Source organism: Botryllus schlosseri, chromosome 13 (assembly GCF_051294905.1).
Source record: "Botryllus schlosseri isolate E-star chromosome 13, Bs_hap1, whole genome shotgun sequence".
NCBI lineage: Eukaryota > Metazoa > Chordata > Ascidiacea > Stolidobranchia > Styelidae > Botryllus > Botryllus schlosseri.
The window spans coordinates 18,992,047-19,015,138 of NC_137248.1; the positions used below are offsets into that span (position 1 = coordinate 18,992,047).

Consider the following 23,092-nt stretch of genomic DNA (forward strand, 5'->3'; position numbering starts at 1 on the left):
TTACCGGGTATCATCCTGGAGATTAGGCTTTTGCTGACAGAAGTAATAGAGTCGATATTGTCATCCAATGTAATCATTAATCATCATATCATTCAACAGAAAGCTACATTGAGTAATTCTTCATGCCTCTCTACGTAAGCGTTTTTCTTTTACTGGTATAGGAATATCTAGCTTGCTTACACACCAGTAATTTCGGTTTGCCCTTCACATTCACATGTGTGTCCGTCAGTTTCAATGATACTCATCAGCGACAATCTCAAATCACTAAATCGACTTGACTTGGTTCTGACAACTTTACTAAAAGTATTTTGGTATATCTGTTAGCTCAGGTCTTAATTCATGACACTGTGTTACGTTAAATGTTGCGTTCAACTTCCACTTCAATCTTTCTACATTCCAAGCTTCTGTAGTTTCAGCCTAAGTTACATCCATACTATATGCTTTCCATCATTGTGGTCCAATTTCACGTAATTGTCATCCCGAAATTGAATCAGAAAACGATTTTCATTCACTATTTTTTGCTCCAGCCTTGTTAAAAAATTTGTCTTTGTGATGTTGACCTACATGATTCCAACATCAACTAATCAATATGTCGACACCACTATATTGCTCGTAGCATTGCTATGTATGCTCAGGTAACACATTTTACATCGTAATCTCCACTTATTTCAACATTTAATGCCTTTTAGATACTACATCCATAGAAGATGGCAGTACTTGGAGAGGCTAGGAATTCCTCATGACCCGCCAACTATTTTCAGCTATGGTAATATGACAGAACTATTCGGACAAGTAAGTTCCTTGGTGGAATCGCTGTCCCATTTTGGGAGAGGTCTTGCAATGTGCTCAACAATTTCTATATCATGTATATCTTAATAGGCTACTTTCTTAGACTGAATTTTGATGGTGATAGTTGTAATGAAAGCAAGTATTTAGTGAGTTAATTTATAGTTTTCTTTTCCTGATAGATGTATATGATGGGTATCCATCAATTAGATGAGGGGGGGGGGTGAGGGGTTGTCTGTGTTATATACCTCTGATTTATCCCAATTGCAATACCTGAACTGTGTTGTCATTTTGCTGTGCCTCTTTTTTCTTTCAAGGCACTTTGCATTTCCACTGTAAGCAATCATTTCAATTTAATGTTAGCTTGTTGACGAAATCGATTATTGACTTAGAACACTTGAATGAAACCAAAATCTGCCAGGTTTATGCAACTGTGTTTATTCTGGGTCAATTATTTATCTACTGTGCCCTGTGACCCATTTTCTCTTGACATGCAATGCACTTGCATAAGTCTCCTGTCTTGTAAGTAAGAGGCAAACAATACTTGGGAGTTTTCCAAATCTTCAATTTCAATGTAATCAAGAAGTGTGGAGTATTGCTGCGAAGCATCAGTAGTTAAGACATGTATGCTGTTGTGTTCAAGTTGTGTTCATGGACATGAATAAGCTCTTATATTGATGGATTTGACATGATTGCTTCTTTCTATGATGTTTTACTGGAACCATGACATTTAACTTTAGACTTACAGACTTTTCACATTGTTTTTGTAGGATGCTTATTACGAACGATTTTCTCGAGCCAAAAAGAAGCATGGACCAGTTTATGGGTAACACTTCCCTTTCTAATGACACGGATCGGTTTAGCCCAGTGGTTCTTGAAAGGTTTTAGACCGCAACCCGAATTTGAGTTTATTTTATCTCACGACCCAAGCCCCACACATTAACTGAACACATTTATATTGTCAGTATGCTATGTATATACGGGCAACAGAGAAGGTGCAGACAATCATTTGCATGCAGCTCAGTTCTATGAAACATGGGTGACCCACACGATTTCAAACTGGCGTTCATTATTTTCCTATGCAGCTCACATTTGTACGGCGGGGCTCAATTTGAAAGGACGAGGTTATTAGGTGCCACCATTTTGAAGACTAGCTATGTAAATATGAAAGGTTATGGCCAACCAGTCAAGGTTTTATTGCATTTATCTGACATATTTGGCACTGCATTATGACCAACCCTGTGTAGACCAAAACTTCATGTCCTCATGTGTCCCGTCGCGGGCAGAAAGGGTGACTTCAAAATGCAGTTGCATCCCCTCGGACTAAAGCACCCTAACGGCCTCCAGCAGTGTTACGATATTAGGAATAGAATGTTCTCTGTCAGTTGTAATTAAAGTTGATTCATTTCTGTAATAAAATATATATAGTAATAAAATATATATCGATTTTGGCAGTTACGACCACACTCTTTCCATACCTCCACCCTGTCTGAGTATTTCCCACGCAAGGTAGACCTTTCCAGGGAAACCATTGTCCGGGAAATCTTGTTATGACATCAAACCAATTTTTGTAATACAAAGGTCAGCACATTTTCTTGATCTGGCCATTGTAGTAACCACTTTTCTGGATGTCTCGCTTATCGGCTATAGTAACCAACACAATGACCTTGTATATCAGTTGTTCTTAACCTTGTCTCCAGCGCCCCCCCCACCCCCGAGGTGATTGAGATTTTGAAGGGGCGGGATTCCATATCTCATAATTTAAGTCTGTTCCAACTATAGATAAGAACCATATTCCGGGTCATGAGCCAGGGTCTGGGCATTTTTGTCACATATGAGTCCGAGTAGCATTGTTCAATTTTTAGAATCCTATTTGAATTCTATTCGAATGAGTCAGTTTTGATCAGAGAGAGGTTGGTAACTTCATTGACAAAGAGTCTTAGTCACAGCGAAATTTTCCCCACTGTCAATCATATTGTAATATTTAAATACAGCTTGTATTGGGATTCAGAGTCAAGAAACGAAGTCGTAAATTACGTTCATGAAAGAGTAACGAGTCAAAGTGAGTCAGACTTGGGCTTGCAATTTGAATCTAAATTACATTTAGAATTTTCGAGAAGTCCCCAGCCATGATCTCCACTCCTTAACTGATTTTGACTCGGTTTAGATGCCCCATTTTCCATGTACTCAGCCGTAAGAACTGAATCGAAAAAATGCAGCCGTAATGGTGTTCAATCTCCAGTTGGTGCTTACTCATTAGCAGAATAGAACTCGTCTAGACTGTGAGTTGTGGTGGCGGCCATCGACTTTCGCCTTATACCTTTTCCTAGTTAAATGCACAGACTTTTCGTGTAATTTCAATTGAAATGATATTGTGATTGGCATGTTGTCAGTTGTGTCATTTTCGTTAATCCAAGCATACCTGTTATGCATTGTTGTCAGTTGATGAAATTTCCTCAGGTGTGACACTGCTGATCTATCCCTGGTAGCGGTTCTTGAGTTTTTATTTTGGCAGCCTATCCCATCGTAATTTTACTGGGAAGGTAGTTTTCAAAAAACAGCTCCTGCACAGCCTTGATGTTAAATGCACAAGTTGTTATATTTAGAATGTAAATAAATAATAATCAATGGTTATAAATGAGAATTTGACAATAAGAAACACTAAATTGACTTTCTTAGTAGTTGGTGATAACTAGGGTAATAGACAATCCTTTAGTACTGCCAAGCAATCTTTACAATATCTTTCTTGAAGCTAACTAGGATAAAGCAGCTGAATACTATATGACGGAATTCTTCAAGTATGAGTCGTGAAGGTACCAGAGCGATCTCTTAATATGTATTCACTACGGTATTTGTTGAATTCCTTGCAACAAAAAATTCTTTGCGATTGGCGCAATTTCCTATGGATTTAATTAGAAAATATCTCAGGTCACTGTGTTGGGTCCACACTAAAGCCAATAAGCGAGACATTCGTCATGAGAATGTATGGAAATTTGTATTACACAAATTTGTTTGAATTCATGATTAGATTTGTCCAACATTGGTTTCTCTTTCTTTGGATGCTTTAGTGTAGTGGTTTGCAACTAGTGGGTGCGGGTATGTCGAGGCCCACCTCCTCGTGCCGGGACACATGAAGACATGAAGTTTTGGTCAACATACGGCTGGGCAAAGATTGGTGTCAAAAGATGGGCGGCGATAAAACCTTGGTCAAAATTGACTGTCGTTTGTTGACCAAAACCTTGATATTGATGTTGATGGTCGTCCAAATGGTCGGCACTAAATAATCCCGACCTTGCAATATGAGTAGACATTAGCACAAATGCAGTTGATATCGTATGGCTCCAAGTTCCTGCGACGAACATGGATATTTCTAACATTTCAATATTTTTTAGGAGTTACATGGGCTTGGAACCTGTTATCATTATTCATGATACTGAAATGATACGGCAGATCTACATCAAGGAATTTCAACATTTTCCTGACAGGCAGGTACATGCGTTCAAATTGAAGTTTGCCATAAAAATCTCAGCCATTAAGAAACATGACTAATATAATGTATTTTATATTGGAAAGACAACAATTAACTCCAATAACACTACGAGCAACCAAACAATTTCGTGTCAAAATGTTTATGCACTAACAATATTAACACTTAAAACTCTAAGATTGCTTTTATTACAACGTCATTGCAGTAGCACATTTATTTGAACTCGAAGGCTTTTCGGGTGCCTCTTTTCAAGAGTTATCTGCACACTTAAGGTATTTAAACATATTCAAAAAGAAAACCAATATCGCAAAGTATGACATACCAATGAAATTCGCAGACCATGAAATTTGCATTGTAACAATGGCAACAAAACTTTGAACTATCTAGGGTACTATAGTGGCTAAGCAGAATGCAATTGAAACGAGGACACAAACTAAACTAGGGGTCTCAAACATGCGGCCCGAGATCATTTTGTGCGGCCCTTGTAAACATTTTGGATTTTGAAGTATTTAACTGCCACATAGGCCTATCTTTTTATATATTTATATTTTTTATATTTGAGAACTCAAAATTCGCTCTAAAACTACTCAAAAAACCTGAAACTATTCATCAAACTTCATCATCGCATCACATTTAAACCTATTGATGATTCGTAACTGAAAATTGTGACTTGGACTTGGACTTGGGCCCGACCTTTTGTAGAATTACTCAAAATCGGACTGAACGGGTGATAAAATATAAATGACTCGAGTTGAGTCATGTCAAACGTTACAATCAGAGAACGACTGGTGGCTTGTTACGACCACGGACGCAACAAATTATCAAATTGTTATGGGGAATAGTAAAATATCAAAAGGTCGTAACTCGCTTTGCGTATCGTATTTAGCTATCTAAGCAGGTCGGTATGGCAACAATCGGGATTCTATTGCGCACGTGATGTATAGTTTGTTACATCTTGCGTCATCTTGGGTCTCTTTATCCATGTTATTATCTCCAATTAAAGGTGAAGACTAAAGTAGTGTTACGCTCACAGCTATAACCCCAATGAATTCTGCAGCGATTTGACATTTCTATCACTATGGCGCATGAATCATTATATTCAAGTTGTTATTGATCTGTTCCAATATTCGAAGGTAAATCTAACGCTGATATAATTTGACCTCGGTAGTGACATGATCAATAGCCTAGTTATCAGGAGTATGCCCGAAACCCGGATTAGGCGTATTTCTCAATGGCACTGATATCAGATCAATCTTTGTTAAATTCTAAAATATTCTACCAATAACTGTGACACGTCAAATGTCCGCTAGCTGCAAAATTATAACGCGACAGCTTTTACGATGTCATGATGCATTTGCACTCTCGCGTGGTGCTTATAATTACAGCAACAATTCCATTCAAATATCTAACACTGCGATTTTTTCGTACCAGGCGTGAACAATAGTAAATTCCATTTTCACCATGTGCGTGGAATGCCAGACTGCGAGGTCCCGTCAAATAAGGAATTGGAAGTAAATTGAAATGCATACCCCCTAGCATTGATGCTGCGGCCCATGACGCCGTCAAAAGCTAGGAATTTGGCCCGCGAGCACATTTGAGTTTGAGACCTCGCACTAAACAAACCAGGCTAATGGGAAATTTGTAAGTTATTCAGAAACTATTTTCGTTTACATAAAATTAGCTTAGGCAACTGAATAATTGTGGATTCTAACACTTTTAAATGAAACAAGTTCCTCATTTTATAAATTTGGTAATTTCTTGTCCATTTTATTACATTTCTAGTCCAAAGGTTCATGCGATTGGTATTTGTCAGTTCACAATACAGTTTCGGTTCCATATTTCCTAGAAAATGTTTACCAGACTTAATGGAAAGGACATAAATGAAGGCCTTCTTTCCAGCAGTGGAAATCAATGGAAAAGAACCCGGTAAGAGCTTAACATTTCTATACCCCGCTGGGCCAATATTGGGCCATGCTTTCATCTTCCACACATTTCACAAACGTCAATTTTTAATTTATAAAGTATTTCACTGTACACATTGCTATTGCATGCTGTGTTGCATGGCCCTATATTTATTTAGCAAGGCAACATCCTGTTTATTCCAAATTTTTTGACTGAACAACACGGCTACACTGTCACCATGATAATGAATATCATGGAGTTGTGGCAAATTCTGAAATGTGTAAATATGTCAACGCATGAATACATTATTGTGTTTAGTGTTGTCGTGCAATTGAGATTTTACCGTGAAATTTCTCACATAGCCTCATTCAACCTGCTTGACTTCAGTTGATGCAGATGAATTTTTACCTGAATTTTAAGATTGTCTGAAAAGTATTTTGGGAATGTATTGTTGTTTATAATAATCGATTTCAGTACATTAAGAGCAGTAGGATGATTTTCATGCCCAATATGCCATGACATTTCAACTGACATGATGTTGAATCAGCGACAGCCAATCAATAGGCTACCTAATTTACTCATTAAGTGTGCATTGGTTCAACGATTACCAGTGAACTCTGCCCTCGGTTAATTCGGCCTTACAAACTCTGCCCTCGCTGAATTCGGCCCTCGGGAAATATTGTATTAAAGCGTATTAACAACTATTAATACGAATTACCGGCCGAATTCACCAAGGGCCGCATTCACCGGGGCCCTAGTTCACCGAGTGCCGAGTTTGTGAGGTCGAATTCGTAGAGGGCCGAGTTCACCGGCAACCGGTTCAACAGGCCAGAAATCCTATGATTCTAATCATCCATGAAAATTAATAAGTATTGCTTAGTATATGCAACACAAAAGACTTCATGTGTAGAAACTTCTTGTGCATGTAACCCAGATATTTAATTCCGAGACTTGTTTCATGCTGATTTGCATGCTGTTTACGTTGGTGTGCATGTCGAAGTGGCATTAATGGTTTAAAACCAATATCAAAATCATGTATTGTTGTTCTTTACGTCAAGTAAAGATCAGGCCTATAAGTCTACGCCAGCTGTGGTAAGTAACGAAATACTTCTACTTTTTTTAAGTACTCAAGTAGTTTTTCTTCAATTACAGTGCTTACTCTAGTAAATCTAATTTTCTGCTACTTCCTCTTCATTACATTTTGTGAATTACAAACCTACTATTTACAGTTTGTCAATTAGAAGTATTATATACTTCCAATAAGAGAGAGAGAGAACAAGACATAGAAATTCAAGGTCTGTTTTCTCGGAGAGTTCAGAATTTTTGTCATGCTTTGCGCAAAATATATATGGAAGAAACAATATCCATCCAAGAAAGTCTAGGTCACTATAATTTATGTAACGCTTGTAGTGCTTTATGTACTCAATTTCAGGTCGCATATATTAGCTCATATGACAATCTCATCACAGTAAATAGATCTCAGCAAAACGTCCGGAATTTTACCATCTACCATATTTTCAGTTGCCTCCTTGATCATGCCAATCGGTAATGTTGTATCCCATACAACTTCCCGTATCGTTTAGCCTCTCATTAACTGATAACTACAGGGGCAATACCGTCACATCTTATAAAAGAGTCACTGAGGTGAAACAAGGGTTTAGAGTCACTGTTGGGTGGGACGTAGGAACCAGTGTTGGAAACAAGTCACTTACCTTCGAGTATCAAGTCATCTCGAGTCATTGCACAATTTGACTCGAGTCAAGTCAAGTCACGTCACTCGATTTTTGGAGAACTTTCAACTGCAATAACTCCGCTTCTATAGGTTGGAATTGAGTCTAATTCGTTTTGCATCGTTTTTGCAAACAACTCTACAATTTCATGGGGTTGACAGAAAATTTTGAAATTTTTTTTTTGATTTTTCATCATAAATAAAAAATTTTATTTGGCTGCGGCGCCTTATACTGTTTAGAATTGAACCAAATTTGGTGTTCAGCATTTTTAAGGGTAACCTGACAATGTAATCAGTGAATAGCTGGAATCCGGGAAAAAAATTATTATTGAACAGCGTGCATGCATATTTTCTGTACCAACATTATTGCTGTCTGCTTGTTATGTATATCGGCGGGATGAAAAATAATGACTCTCTCTCTCTCTCTCTCTCGTCTAGTCATAAAATTGCTTGAAAACCATTGGATTTGTGCCCAATTTGTTTCAGATCAGCGCTGTCTCCTGCCTTTTCAGTTTCTAAGGTGAAGCTGATGCGTGCCATCGTCGATGGGTGTGTCGAGCAAACATTGCTGGTGTTGGATGACATATGTCGGGAAAACAGACAATTTTCAGCCAAGAAGTCAGTGCCTCAAGTGCTAATCTGCGTGCTGTTTGCTTGATATGTTTTATATTAGTTAATAGTCATAACAATGTTATTCAACACACCTCTTCACTGCATCCGATCACAATCACTTAACGAATGATGTAATATGTTTCAATGACTTCAAGTTTCATTTGATCATACATAGTTGAATGATGGCAATACGTGTTGATAAGGATTTAGGTTTTTGCTGATCCTCTCAATGAGGAAATTTTTCATTGTTAGATGTGTCATCTTTCAGTTACGCGGTTGATGCTGCTGTGATAAAGTGCGGTAACCGGGTATTGTGACATGTCGTGTAGGTGGCAAAATGTAAGTTTTTACCGAAGGTGGACAAATCGACATAGCTATTGTTGGTGCTAAATACAGATACAGGTAATGGCATGCATTTTTTCTCAATTCAAAGTAGAAGTTGCGATTTGAGATCCATGAAAGAGGACACTTCAAAAATTCCGAAAGCTCTGATACCGGCTAAGAAAACTGGTGAATTTGAAAACTTTTTTACCAAAACTTCTGTGTTGACTGAAAAGAGGTCATCACTTTGTCTCAAATCCCGAAAAACCCGATTTCTCTCGCATTACCCACTTTACCGACTTTTTGATGGCATTTTAATACTTTTTCTGAAAAAAGAGGACGAATTCCCAGAGAGAGTACAATTCCTTATCAATACTTCAGATAGAAGTTTGAAACAAAAGGTGTTAGAGGTGCTTTAGTAAGCAGTTTCAGTACATTGGGAGGCATAGTTTCGGATTTCTGGTAGTTAATTGCCAGTGAGTTTCAAAAATTGCAAGATGCATCTTCATCACTAACACGCAATGTCTAATGTTGATATGAATAAGTGGAATTCTTGAAATTTTAATCTGTTATTATCACACTGGGTGTGCAATGTCAGGTTGCCATGGCAATTTCACTGTGAAAGCAATGAATGTTGTTTTCTATTTGATAAAATCTAAAGCTTTAAAATTTTACTCACATTAAATATTTTTTCATTGTTTTGACCAAAAATTGTCAGATAGTGATGAAGTGGTCACGGGTCAATGAATGTGTCATAAACACAGCTGGGGAATTCCCTAGCCTGCACACTCACTTGTTGGCTCAGGCATGGTTGCTATCAGGAAAAGATAATGTGTTTTAATATCCCTGTCCTGTCATAATATTGACTCTTATCAACTTTCCCTGCAGAATTTCGACCACTGACTGAAAATTTGTATTTGAAGAATGAAAGTGAAAGACAGGGACAGGGCAGATCATGAATAGGCCTACTGATTGCTATGTGCTTACATGCAGATTGTATTGGTAACCACTAACCAGATTGGCTCTCCTGCTTTAACGTATATTTATCTAAAACTTAGTGATTGGCAGTTTACAGTGCTTAAAACGCATTCCATTTTCCTACCCTATGACGATAATGTACCTGCTGGCCCTCATAACCAAAAAAATGACTCGCTCTTTTCGGTGGAAATTTGAAATGGCCCTTAACTGGTTAATGGCATTCTTGAAGTGATATCGCGGATAAAACTGATAAAATTAAGTGTCTGTGACAACATATCAGTATGCTTTTTAGATAGGAGTTATCGTGGTATGAAAGATGTGTAGTTCAACTGTCATTCAGAATTTGACATGGACTATGTACCCCGCTACTTCCATATTGTGTAACGATAAGCTTTGATTTCAAAATACATGACATAAAATTATGATTGCTGGCTTGATAGTAACAGATAGCTCATTCAATTGATAATTTTCACATGCAATGCAAAAGTCTCTCTGTACTTTGGATACACTTCATAAGTATGTAAAGCTTCTAATCTTCACACATGCAATCCGCGGGTATCATTTAAACTTTAAACTCGCTTCTTCCATTATTATTTCTCGTGCACCAGACTTTATTCCAATCTCGCATTGGATGTTATTGTCTCCACTGCACTTGGAACTAAAGTCAACATGCAAACTTCATGCGGAGAAAACACCAGGCTTACTAAGGAAATCCGAAATGCCTTTGCCAAAGGTTTCTCATCTCCTGTCGCGGTTATCTGCAGTAAGGACTTCCTAAATGTTGTTCCGTTGAAAATGGTGGTTTTGCAACTTGCAACTTGAAACTTTGTAGCTATCATTCTTTGCATACTCCTGATAAAAAGAAGGGTATTTTCTCTTTTTAATTGTGGTCGATTATGAAATTTGAAACAGATACTTGATTTTCATAACACCAAGATTGCTTCAGTGGATTACTAGGTTTGAAATGGTAAAATCCCTTCCCAGGCGGCACCCTAACTACATTGCAAACCTTGTTGTACTGAGCATAGAATGGTCAGGGTCATTTCCAGTAGCTCTTTGTCCAAATCAATCTTTGTGCGGAAAACATTTGAAATTAGTGATTGCTTCATTATGCATGTGTTAATTGTGCTTGCTTTTGCGCGGTTGCATCATGGGCGTTGAATTTTGAAATATTGACTATAGCCGTAGAGGTGGAATTAGGTCATTAGTAGGGCGATATTTTTTGACATGTAAAAATTGTAGCGTTAGGTCAAAATTGTTTACAAAGTCAAAATTTGTTTGACGTTTGCATTTCGTTTGTATCGTAGATTGTGCATGGTCGGTGAACTTATCATTCGATATTTTACAGCTTGTAGCCTACTTTATAGGTCTACCGTTGTAAACGGCCAATTGTCTGTTCGTTGTGAATCATAAACGGTCAAATAAAACAAATAGGTAGACATGGTGTTATGGTCAACGTACCGCAATATCCTAACTGAAGAAAGACTTCTTGGGCATTGCATCAGTCTTATATTAAGAAGCGCATGATGAAAAATTGTGATGTAGACAACATTGTCAAAATGAAGCTACACGGTCTGTCACCAGCAGTGTACGCTCAACTTGATTGTTGTCAGCCAACAACTGCTGCTGTTGAACGTTCTTTCTTCATTTTTGGCAAATTTCTTAGTAAGGACATACACTTTCTACCCAAGAATGTGGGAAAGTATCTCTAGTTGTACTACAACAAATTTTATTTATTTCTACTGGAATTCTTCATAGGGCCAGATTTCGTTAAAATACTCCTTTTCCATGTAAAAATTTGTCCGTTTCTAAGCTAAAAACGTTTTTTCAGGCCAAACTACTTCGTTAGGACAGCCAGTTCCAACCAGAAATGAAGATAAGTGGTACAACTTCAACAGCATGTGAGAAAACACATAATTTGCATACGTTAGGTCAAAAATTGGTCAAAATTCAGTTTGTGTAGGTAAAAAAAGTCTTTTAGATTTTTTAGGTCAAAATTTTGATTTTTTTAGGTTAAAAAAATCGCCTTAGTCATTAGTTGTTCCTTTTCTTTTGTCCAACAGCAATATGTGACTGTATGTTCTACTCTCAAATTTATCTGCGCGGGAATCGCACCTTTTTCCCACCGCAGATGAGGATCACCAAAAAGCCAATCATTTTAAAATTAATTTTATAGATGTGCATGAGATTGCTTTGTGCTGTGTTTAACAACACCGATAAAATCCTTAGCGTCCATGCTCCTCAAAGCAATAATGTGTGGATTCCGTACATCTTTTGCAGTGTTTATCCCGTCGTCAGAGTGGGTATTTGAAAAGCTCGGTTGTACTCTGTTTCCGGCAAGATCCTTGCAATACATCAGAGATTTCACTGACGCAGTCATCGAGGATAGAGCGCATGGCAAGGTAAGAAGATTCTATTGTAATCCGATACGCTTTATCTGCAATACCGAGTTACCCTCCGTCTGTAGTATATGTAATGGTGATTTCCTATTGATAAGTGGGTAGGTAGGCACCAGTGTTGGGATCAAGTCACTAGCTTCGAGTCACAAGTCATCTTGAGTATAATAGAGAATAATTGTGTAGTATATTCATATTGAAATGAACCCGAATATTTTCGGCTGACACTCGTCAGGGGTAATCGTCAGCAACTAGTGGAGAATTGGAAAAGAGCATTGAATATCAAATGTATCACAAAATATGGCGTCACCGGCATAAAATTCCAAATACGAGAGCGTTCAATGTACTATTTTTAGATGGTACACGAACTCTTTTTGTTGACACAGCCTTCGCTGGTGTATTTGGATAAAAGTAGACTCCAAGGCACACAAATGAAAGTGTGAACGGCCCGTCCCAACGACACGGAATCTGTCGTCTCGATAATTTTTTGCACAAGCGGGATTATCCAACAGATGTTGGCCAATAACATAATTTATGACCTTTGATTGTTGAGCATCAATCTTGATCGGGTGAGCTTTTCACCGGGCGTGATGCGAGTGATTACCCCTGACGAGTGTCAGCCGTAAATATATCAGGGTTCAATTCAATATGAATTTATTATTCAATTGTATGTTGAAGTTCTGTAGCTCCAAGAAGCTCTTCAAAGGAAGAATAGGATAAGAAACCTCAAACAGTTGAAATGAATTGATACGATTCACTACCCAAATATATATCCATGTGATACAATTTATCCTTGCGCCAATTCAATTTAAATCAAAAAGAGGTTTGGTTAAGGTGAGCATGAGCGGTTAGCACTAAGCACAAATGACCAGTCAATAGAACAGAGATAAATACTTTGATATTATATTACTAGTTAACGACACGACAATGTAGTAACGCACGCTATAAGCTGTGATCACTTTGTTTGACGTCAATTTATTTGTGATAGAACATTGGAGGCTCAGTAAAACGTAAAATCATTGAATGGATGCAATTGAACGCTCTCTCAGGTGGCACCAGCTGATTGAGAACAATCCGAACACACACATACGCAAGATGAAGCTGTTTTTATCATAGTCATGAGTCAATCCAAATTTCTGAAACGCCGAAAGTGACTCGAGTCAAGTCAAGTCAAGTCGTACAAAAAAGGTGACTTGAGTCATCTCAACACTGGCAGACACTCAAATTTGAAAAAAAATATGTAATTTTGTGGGTATGGCTCAAAAATTTTACGGCACAATTAATTGCAATAAATCTTAATTTGCAGATATTTTCATCAACTCCTCAAGTCATTAAATGTACACTGCAATTCAAAAGACAGAAGTTGATGTAGGCCTAATACAAGAGTGCAATTCATATGTAATGGCAGAACATCGGCCTGGAGTCAATCGCAAATCAATCTTCCACCAATACCCATGTTTGGCGCCCGCCAATTAAAATTTTGAAGATGAAATGCTGAATATCTTTCATGTGGCACATTAGTTGAAGCATTATAATGAGCATTTTGTTTGATGGTTACCGCTCCCTTCAATTAGTATGAATATAGTGAATTTCATTCTTAGGGGGAACGATGCTCTGACCTTTTGCAATTGATGTTTGATGCGGAAGTCCCCGAAAACGCAACTGCGGAAGAATTCAAGAAAGGTGTCTCATTTGAACTGCTCCCTTGATTCTACATTTCATATCTTTTAGTGTCTCGTTTCCTCATACATATATATTTTGTCACTGATGCTAGAATAGACAATAGTGGTAAAAGTAAGGCTTGTATTCTAGTCAGCTGGAAGTAAAAATTTCGGAGGTACACCAAATCTGCTGAAGTAGTGGTTTTAAAATCAGCCAGACAGTTTGCAGGAACCATCTTTCATAATTGAAAGTCGTCTGCATGCTACGAACAGGATATTAGTTATCAGGGTTGTAACCAAGTCACAAGGTTCTGAGTCACGAGTAAATCTCACTTTTATAGTTTTGGCTCGAGTCAAGTCCGATTCCAAGTCAGCAGATAGAGGATTGAGCCGAGTCATAGTGTTTTGACTCCAGTCGGAGTCCAAGTCATTGTGTTGACTGTTCAGTCCCAAGTTAATGTCATGTGAATCCCACTTTTTACAACTGTACTCGGTGATATCTAATGCTTTACATTCCTAATATACTAATTTTCCTCAATTTTCACAGTTTCTGGTAGCATTTTCAAGTACCAGTACTGATAGACGTAATAATATTGGTGTGATAACTTCACTATTCTTCAAAATTACAATGAAATGCCTGTCTTGGTAGACCAACTCTCTGGTCATGCGTAATGCTCAAGTACAAGTCGAGTCAATCCACAAATTGACTCGAGTCAGTCATTTTTCATTTTTAAGAAAATGTCTTGAGTCAAGTCCAGTCACCAGAAAATCGCGACTCGAGTCATTACAACCCTGTTAGTTATATAAGATATGTGCCAATTATATATCTGTATATGTTATTGACATTAATTCTGTGTGCAGTGATGTCATAGTAGTCTTGTTGTAATCATTGCGATTTGATGTATATTGAAGGTTAACTAATGCAGGCACTATGATGGTTTTCAGTCGTACAAATAGGCGAAGAGGAAGGCCAATATTTATGAAGAGGTGTTGAGCTATTCAGATAAACAGCAAATCAGTGGCATCACTACTATGGTTCAAAACAGCTGAGGAAAATGAATTACAAAGGCTGAATTGGAAGTTGCAGTTGGAAGAACAGGTTACAATACTCTTGGAATTATATCCCCATCTTTCAGAGAAGTGTTCAGCAACCGGTGGTTTGCTGACCACTGCCGGTCCGTGAGGAGTTTGTTACTGGTCCGCGATAAGTTTGTATTCTTTCGCATAGGGATGAAGATCACTGATAAAAATGGGAAGGAAATCAAATTAACCTCTCAAATCATATCTGTTTCTGCCTTAATCTACACACTTTACTGACTTTCTCACTGTATGAGGTGCAATCAATTTTCAGAGCTGAACATTTGTGTTTTTTGAATACTGGTCCGTGAAAAAAATTTCTGTATGAAACTGATGTGCAGAGCAAGACAGGTTACCGCCCCCTGTTTTTGAGTATATTATTGATCATAAGGCACCGGCGGATTTTTTCGATAAATTTTGCCTCGCGTTTCAAAACTGTAAAACACGACCTCAATGGGATGCAAAACCAACAAATAATATATGGTTGGATTCAGAATGTCAATGCCTAACCAACTACGTCACGAAGCGAGACTAGAGCAGGTCAACCGAGCGTGTATATAATCAAGGAGACGAGAAAACCTTGCGAAAATGTACATGTTTTGGTAACTTCCTTTTGGAATCCACCACGTATACCTAGTGCGAATAAGTACGTGCTATTCACTGCGACAGAGATATATTTTAAACAAGCCATGAGTGACCACTTTTTCTCAAATATTTCGATCGATACTGTGAATGCAGGGTAGAGCCTTTCACCATAAGTGCGCAATATCAGAGGGTACTGATAGCACCGATCGAAATAGTTGAGCAAAAGCGGTCACGCATGGCTTGTTTGAAAGATGATGTCTCTGTCACAGTGAATAGCACGCACGTATTAGCACTAGGTATACGTTGCGGACTCCATAACGAAGTAACCAAAACATGTACAATGTACAATTGTACATTCTTACAAGGTTTTACCGTCTTCTTTATTATATACACGCTCGGCTGATCTTCTCTCGCGTCGTGGTGTAGTTGTCTAGGCGCTGTCATTCTGAATCCAACGATGAACTATTTGTTGGTTTCGAATCCTATTGAGGTCGTGTTTTACAGTTTTGAAAGGCGAAGCAAAATTTATCTGAAAAACCCACCGGTGCCTGCCGGCTAATATCCATCGTCCCAGTATCCAATATCCGGTGACCAGATATATGCTGGTTGGTTCACTTATAGCCATACCAGTTGTCATCACAGGATAGAGTGTTCTTATGTACAGCTAGTACCTCAAATAGTTTGAGCTAGAGTGATGGCCATGATCTTTGGAATTTAATTTTGAATATATCATATTTATGATTATGATTACCCCTATTTTTGTCGATCATGGCTGTTAACATTACACATTAGAATATGTTATTTATATAATTAATAATATATTGAATTGCTGTAAACCCACGTAAGGATAATTATTAATTGATCGCTTTATGACTGTATAGTAGGGCTACCATATGTCCTCCTGTAGGAGGATTTGTCCTCCTTCTCACGGAATCGAAAATGTCCTCCGAGGACGCCTAAATGTCCGCCATTTTGGCAATTCGTCCTCCTTTACAGCTTTGACAGCTAGGCTAATGGACAGGGTCAACTGTCAATCTGCGTAAATGGCACGAATTAGGTATCGCGGATGTTCGGGTGGGTCATTCGAGAGTCCAGTCATAGCGTTGACCTTTTTTCTCGTAGTCAACACCGCATAATTATCGTAAAAAAGTGGGTAATTCGCGAGTCGAGTCTTCAAAGTGATGACCTTTTTTTAGTCAACATCACAAAAGTATCAAAAAGTGAGTAATTCAGGAGTCGACATAAGGTGATGATTATTTTTTCTTTTCAACACAACAAGATTTCCAGTAAATATGTCGAAATCAACTGTTTTTCAATTTCGGTAAACTAACTTTTATGATTTGATAAAAGTGTCCTCCTTCCCCGATTCAAAAACATGATAACCCTACTGTATAGTGTGTATATCATTCCCCATCAATCAATATACTGTTACACATACAGTTACCATCCATTAACATCTGATAATGCCTTTCATATGAACTAGATATGACTTAGATATGTTAATTGTACCGATCTAATGTTCCATGAACTACTACACGATGTATTGAAAGTTGATAGTACCACACTTTATGTTGTGCTGCTCCATTTCTAATTAATTTGTCGCCCTCTGCCAGGCCTAAGTCGAAAAGAATTGATCGGGAATGCAATGCTCATGCTCGGAGCTGGATCGGAAAACGTTTCTATCGCAATGACGACCATGTCACATTGTCTGGCTTTCCATCCCGTCATTCAAGAAAAATTGCAGCATGAGATTGACACCATGTTTCGGGACAAGGTCTCTTCATGTCGGCCCAAGTCTTGCCACTGGGTCCGCTTATATGTTTATTTTACCAGGGTTACTTCGACTATGACGTTGTCAAGCAGCTCAAATATCTGGATATGTGTGTAAACGAAACAATGCGACTTTATCCTGTCGTTATTGTGTGAGTATTGCCTCATCACATGTACTCACTAAGGTAGATCATATAGGAATAGGGCAAACAATGATAGGTACTTTTATTTCAAAATAACTGTGAAAGCTATAATTGTTTGATGTTCATTTTGGTCGTCAGTCTACCCAGAGTCATATTCTATCAAATTTCAGCATCACCTTGATTGAATTTTCAGAAATTCGCGTGTGTGCAGAAGCGACACTGTAGTCAATGGTCTCCGTATCCCGAAAGGAACTCTCGTAGAATTCCCAGTAAACTATATGGCTCATGATCCCGATTATTGGAAAGATCCATGGGAGTACATACCAGAGAGGTTAGTAAAAGCTTTTATATTTTATCAGATGCATCATGTCATGGATGCAATTCATTACAAATAGATGCCTAATTCATATAACCATAGATCATAGTGTCCTCTATGGTGTGGATACGGCTTTCCATTTGGCCAAAGGCAATTTTACGGTCATTTTTGACCGGCTTGCCGAGTGGCAAATTTGATAAAACGGGTACCAATGGAACGCTACTGCTGGACTGATTAGGAAAATATAAATTTTATTTTGCCCATGGCCCTGGAACCCCCCAAAATCAGCGTCGAATTTTGTACTGTGATGAAGTTTGGCATTGTGACACAACACTGCTGTCTGGCTCTTGCTCCTGAGCTGCATTCTCGTTTTTCCAGACAGCATTGTTGCATCACGATGCCAAACTCCATCACAATGTAACTTTCGAGACTGATTTTGAGGGTTTCCAGGACCATGGGCAAAATAAAATTTATATTTTCGTAATCAGTACAGAAGTAACTTTCCATTGGTACCCGGTCAAAAATGACCGTAAAACTGCATTTGGCCAAATGGAAAGTATGACGTAACCCAAATGCAGTGAGCAGTTCAATCTCCCTGTGTCCACACCACATAGGACACTATGATATAACATGTAAACATATAAGGTAGTATAGTTTAATTTTAATAATATCCCCAATCTGAGGCATCTGAAGACGATTTATTTAGTTAGTCATATCTTCTATTTGAAACATTGTGTGCATGATAACAGTGTAAAACTTTTCAAATCCGATTTATTTAGGTTGTGTTTGTGTTTACTCGATTATTAATTTCCTTTAACTCATCTTGAGCTGACTCATTCGCTTGACAATGAGATAATGAGCGACTCAAAGCAAATTGAGCCAGCCATTTTTGTTCTCTTATTGATTCGAGTTGTGAGAGATCAGTTCATAGTTTTTGCTGACAATTGATGGCGAATTTTGCTTGAATGATGTATTATAAAGCTTACCATAACCAGTGAGTATTGTCAGCCCGAAAAGCTTCTGGAATAAATACATTATTCAAATGTATTATGAGGTTCTGTACTCCTAAGCGTCTCTTTGAATAATATTACTTATAAATGTAAGTTTGCCGTATACATGAGGATTTTAACTATGTAGATTCAATACATTTTGATGCTGGACGCCTATGTAGCTATTAATGAGCCCGAAATCTAGATGCACTATTTTATGTGACACAGTGAATATGTGTCAGTTGTTTCAGTTGATTCTGTATCGTTTTGTTACTTCGTTGATTATACGCTATCATCGAACAACATGAAGCACAGTTTTAGTAGCTACACTGAAGGCTGGTCGGAACTACACCACCTGCAAAGCTGCTTTTCTGGTATTTGGTGAATTTGTCACATATGACATCTTACACTTGCGACATGTCAAGGGCATCATGCTTTTTCAGTGGGCTGCTATGCTGGGCCCAGGACTTTAACTGTCGTACCTGCTATGTTTATACCAACTCTACAGAGCTAGTTTCACACAAGCAACTGATTGAATAAATTTACGGTTGGTTGTGATGATATTGTGATGCGAGTCATTGTGAAGGTCCAAGCTGTTTTGTCCACATTTTCGCTGCTGATAAAATTACCCATATTGAAAATTTAAACGGAATTGGAATCCAGTAAATATAGGATTGGTATTGATGACGTGATTACTTTAGCTGAGAGGATCTTTGAGGTTCTTGGACTTGAATTCAGATGTCATTTCATGTTTCTCATCTGTCAAGTTTGAGTGAAATTGAGTAGTTTTCGGGCAATGACTGTACTCCAAGCTTGACTCAAGTCATTGCAACCATGCTTATCATTTAGGGTTTATGTACAGCAGCCCAAAGGCAGCATACTCATGCGCTTTTGAACTGATTTTTGCCAATATTGTCATCTGTTTCGCTCCTGGATCCTATCCACACAACTTCTTATTTCAATTCAGAATGAGAGATATGTCTGAAATCGATCCGATGATGTTTCAACCATTCGGAGCCGGTCCGCGTAACTGCATCGGAATGAAATTCGCCGAGATGGAGATCAAAATGACGATGTGTCATATCCTTCACAAGTACTCGTTTGAGCCCTGCAAAGATACCCCGGTTTGTTGTTGAAATATTTCATTTCTTCTCAATTTGCTTCAAGATTGGTAACGCTTATATTGCCGATCCCATTACCAAATGGTGAGAACCGCGGTATTACAGTTCAATCTCCCATTGAAATTGGAAATCGGTATGCAGAAATTTTTTGCTCACTCCACAGTGGTGGTAGGCCTATTGGTGCAGCGATCGCCTCGTAGCATGCAAATGCGCCATACATGGGAGTGAAAAGTTGTTGATGAATACTAAAGGACAAGTAAAAAAGAAGGACAGGGTCTGTTTGTTTCTCTCCTGTAAGGTTGCCACAGCTGACCACTAGTCATTGAACCGCATCATGATTTGGCTGAAGTTTTTACACCTGATGCCTTTCCTGCCCTGCGTTATCTGTTAACCCAGGCTCGGGACCATCACTGGTCTTTCTCACTAGTTTCTGGGCTCTGCAGACAGCCAGTATTGTTGAATCTGTGGTTTACAATACTAGCGGTGTAACTCCTTAGCTACTGCATGGTTGTCACAAGCAAAAGTGTTGTAAATTTACTCTCACTTTCAAGTAGATGTTTCCGAAATGTATCCAAAACCTACATTCTACATTTTGATATCTGAAATATCAGACTCAAGCTATTCGACTTCGAAAACTGTGGAAGTCGTCTAAAAACTGAACCACTTAAGTAGCGCAAGGCGGAGTACTTCATTAGGCTACTGACCACTTGATGGACGCGGTGCGGAACAACTATAACGGTTAAATGACTGTTGTAATACGTAACTGCGGCATTATCATAAATGTTGGCAAAGTTATTAGCAACATAATGATGCCTACTAGTCAGAACTTGGCCTGTTGGAGTAGTAAAATCGATATGTTGACAAAACACATGCCCGTGCAGCGTAAATAAAGATGGAATTCATGAGATCAAGTTGGGCGAGGTCAATTTCTCGTGAGCAAGGTAACCATGAAATTGTTAGGCTGTCGAAAAAACGGTGCAAGAGAAATTTGACTCAATTCCAAGCCGTAGTAGCGAAGTTATGGAAGTAGAAAATTCTGGATTTAAGAAATAGAGTATCTGTGGTGGGAAATCTTTCATTATTAATTATAAATTACCCACCGTGAATGCAATATCCTACTCAAATAATTTCGCTTGTATGTGTTGGAATTGAGCCAAATTTTATTTTCGTACATAAGCTAACAATTTATAGGGATATCCAGTAAAATTTGACAAAAATGTTATTTTTGAACAATCATGCGGGTCATCGTGCTGCCAGGTATTGTTGATGGCGTGGCTATTCGTCCGGTAACGGACGGATAATTTCTCAGGCTATTCGTCCGGCACAGTGCGCGTAACTGTTCATGAGCCTGCGACACAATTAAAAACGACAGATCAGCATGCTACACTTTGGTGTGTGGCTTTACAACCCCAAAACTTACCCTAACCCCCACCATAATCCTGATATTATCCCTTATATATATCCTAATCCCAAATAAGTGTCGCAAGCCCAATTGTGATATGCTGAAGTGTCACAGGCTCATTGCTCATGTGTCCACAAACCGTTGGAACAATGTGAAGCATTTTACAGACCTCCGTTGACTGTCATTTATTCACTACCCTGGTCTAGTTACTGATTTGTCCCCTATATCATATAAAATTGGTTGCCGTGTCTGGTGTGCAATTGCCAGTCATCAATCACGCAATAGCTATCGCCCCTTCAATACCACGCGTTAATCAGCTCAGAAATCGGTGGCAGCCATGTTCGGCTCGCCAGCCCATGCTACGCCATGGGCCCCCCGGCATAGGCGAGTTCCGAAAATTTTCTGAGTCCGAAATTTTTTTCGGAAAATTTTCAAATTTTTTTTGCCGGCCAAAACTTTCCCGATGAGACCTCCCACACGAAGTCTGGGACCGATCCGACCAATTCTGACTCGCCCGCCCATGCTACGGGCACCCACTGGTACCGGACGAATAGACACTTCCATTATTGATTTGTTAGTTTCTGCATGTAGTCCGTCAGAAATTAGACTAGAAGTGAACAAACAATGCAATACCACATTATCAAATCGCATACCGACGAGAATGTGGTATATCTGAGATGTGCTAAATCCACGCTATGAACTGCTACACCTATAGACGCTGTATCCTATGTTGTCTCGTTATTTTTCAGAAGCCTCCTTTGGAAATGACACTAAAGCTTGCGTTGACACCAAAGGAAGACTTCATGCTCAGATTGGTGAAGAGAAAAAGGATGAGCGTGGATAAGCTCGCTTAGCAGCCCTAGATAACTCTTGTCATTTTAATATGTAACCAGATTGTCCTAATCATTTCCCTTCTCTTCTCGATTTTAACGGACCTCTTGCATCATCTCTTTGTATGTTCCTACAATTTATTCAATTTATTCTATCAATGTCCTTAATCTGCAATGCCGTTAACTATTCTACTGGAGTAGTGTCAATGTAGGCAACCACATTGATGCTACTTAGGTTGGATAATAGAATATATTTATTTTCTGATGAAGTCTGGATAGTTGCTGACATTGAAGCTACTCAAGTAGAATAGTTGGCGATAGTGTCGATTTGCAGCATTGTGGATTGGCGGCATTGGTGACATTAACAAAATATGTTCACCCATATTTGACTGCCAATGACATTATATGTTGTTTGTTTTAGGAGAGGGACAGTATATATGGTAGAAACCGTAATATAAAAAGCAATTTTGTCTTTGTAATGTTAAATAACAACAAATATATATTGTATAATACACAGTTATAACCTGGCATATTATTTACAGAGCTAGAATGATCCTCTCAAATTGTGTGCTTCTGTCATGGTTCATTTTTATGTCTATTGTCAGATATCTTTATGATTGGTGAAATTACCACTTTGATATTACTGTATCCCAGTATTGTTGATTCATCCAGATAAAAGTTCATGTAGACTTGGTATTTGGTGAAATGTCTATTTTGAGAGCGCAGTATCCTATGAGTGGTAGCTCAGACAAAATTCTATCCATTTTTCAGGAACGATATTTCCAGCCTATTGCCTAATTCTTTTCAATTATTGATGCCGCTACAGTAGTGAAATGATGCGATATCACGATTTTCGATGTAATCTCTATTTCTTGGATTACAGATAGCAATATATTATATATCCATGCATTCTATATGTCTCGCGTTGAACAAAATTGAAAATCCTTACGGATAGCCAGTGCCAAACCAGCGAGTTATCCAAACTAA

At 38.4% G+C, this 23,092-nt stretch overlaps 1 protein-coding gene across 1 annotated transcript in view; it reads left to right on the forward strand.

The window, feature by feature from the left end:
- Positions 1-23,019, forward strand: part of LOC145453817 (cytochrome P450 3A9-like) — a 29,385-nt gene extending 6,366 nt beyond the window's left edge. Inside the window, exons 2-14 of the mRNA XM_080331804.1 lie at positions 690-792; positions 1,557-1,612; positions 4,179-4,275; positions 6,120-6,199; positions 8,391-8,522; positions 10,424-10,578; positions 12,096-12,217; positions 13,813-13,894; positions 17,148-17,308; positions 17,368-17,456; positions 17,641-17,778; positions 19,720-19,876; positions 22,025-23,019. Of these exons, the coding sequence (XP_080187930.1) occupies positions 772-792; positions 1,557-1,612; positions 4,179-4,275; positions 6,120-6,199; positions 8,391-8,522; positions 10,424-10,578; positions 12,096-12,217; positions 13,813-13,894; positions 17,148-17,308; positions 17,368-17,456; positions 17,641-17,778; positions 19,720-19,876; positions 22,025-22,129 (1,395 nt within the window). The 5' untranslated portion in view covers positions 690-771 and the 3' untranslated portion in view covers positions 22,130-23,019. The remainder of the gene's footprint in view (positions 1-689; positions 793-1,556; positions 1,613-4,178; positions 4,276-6,119; positions 6,200-8,390; positions 8,523-10,423; positions 10,579-12,095; positions 12,218-13,812; positions 13,895-17,147; positions 17,309-17,367; positions 17,457-17,640; positions 17,779-19,719; positions 19,877-22,024) is intronic.
- The last annotated feature ends 73 nt before the right edge of the window (positions 23,020-23,092 follow it).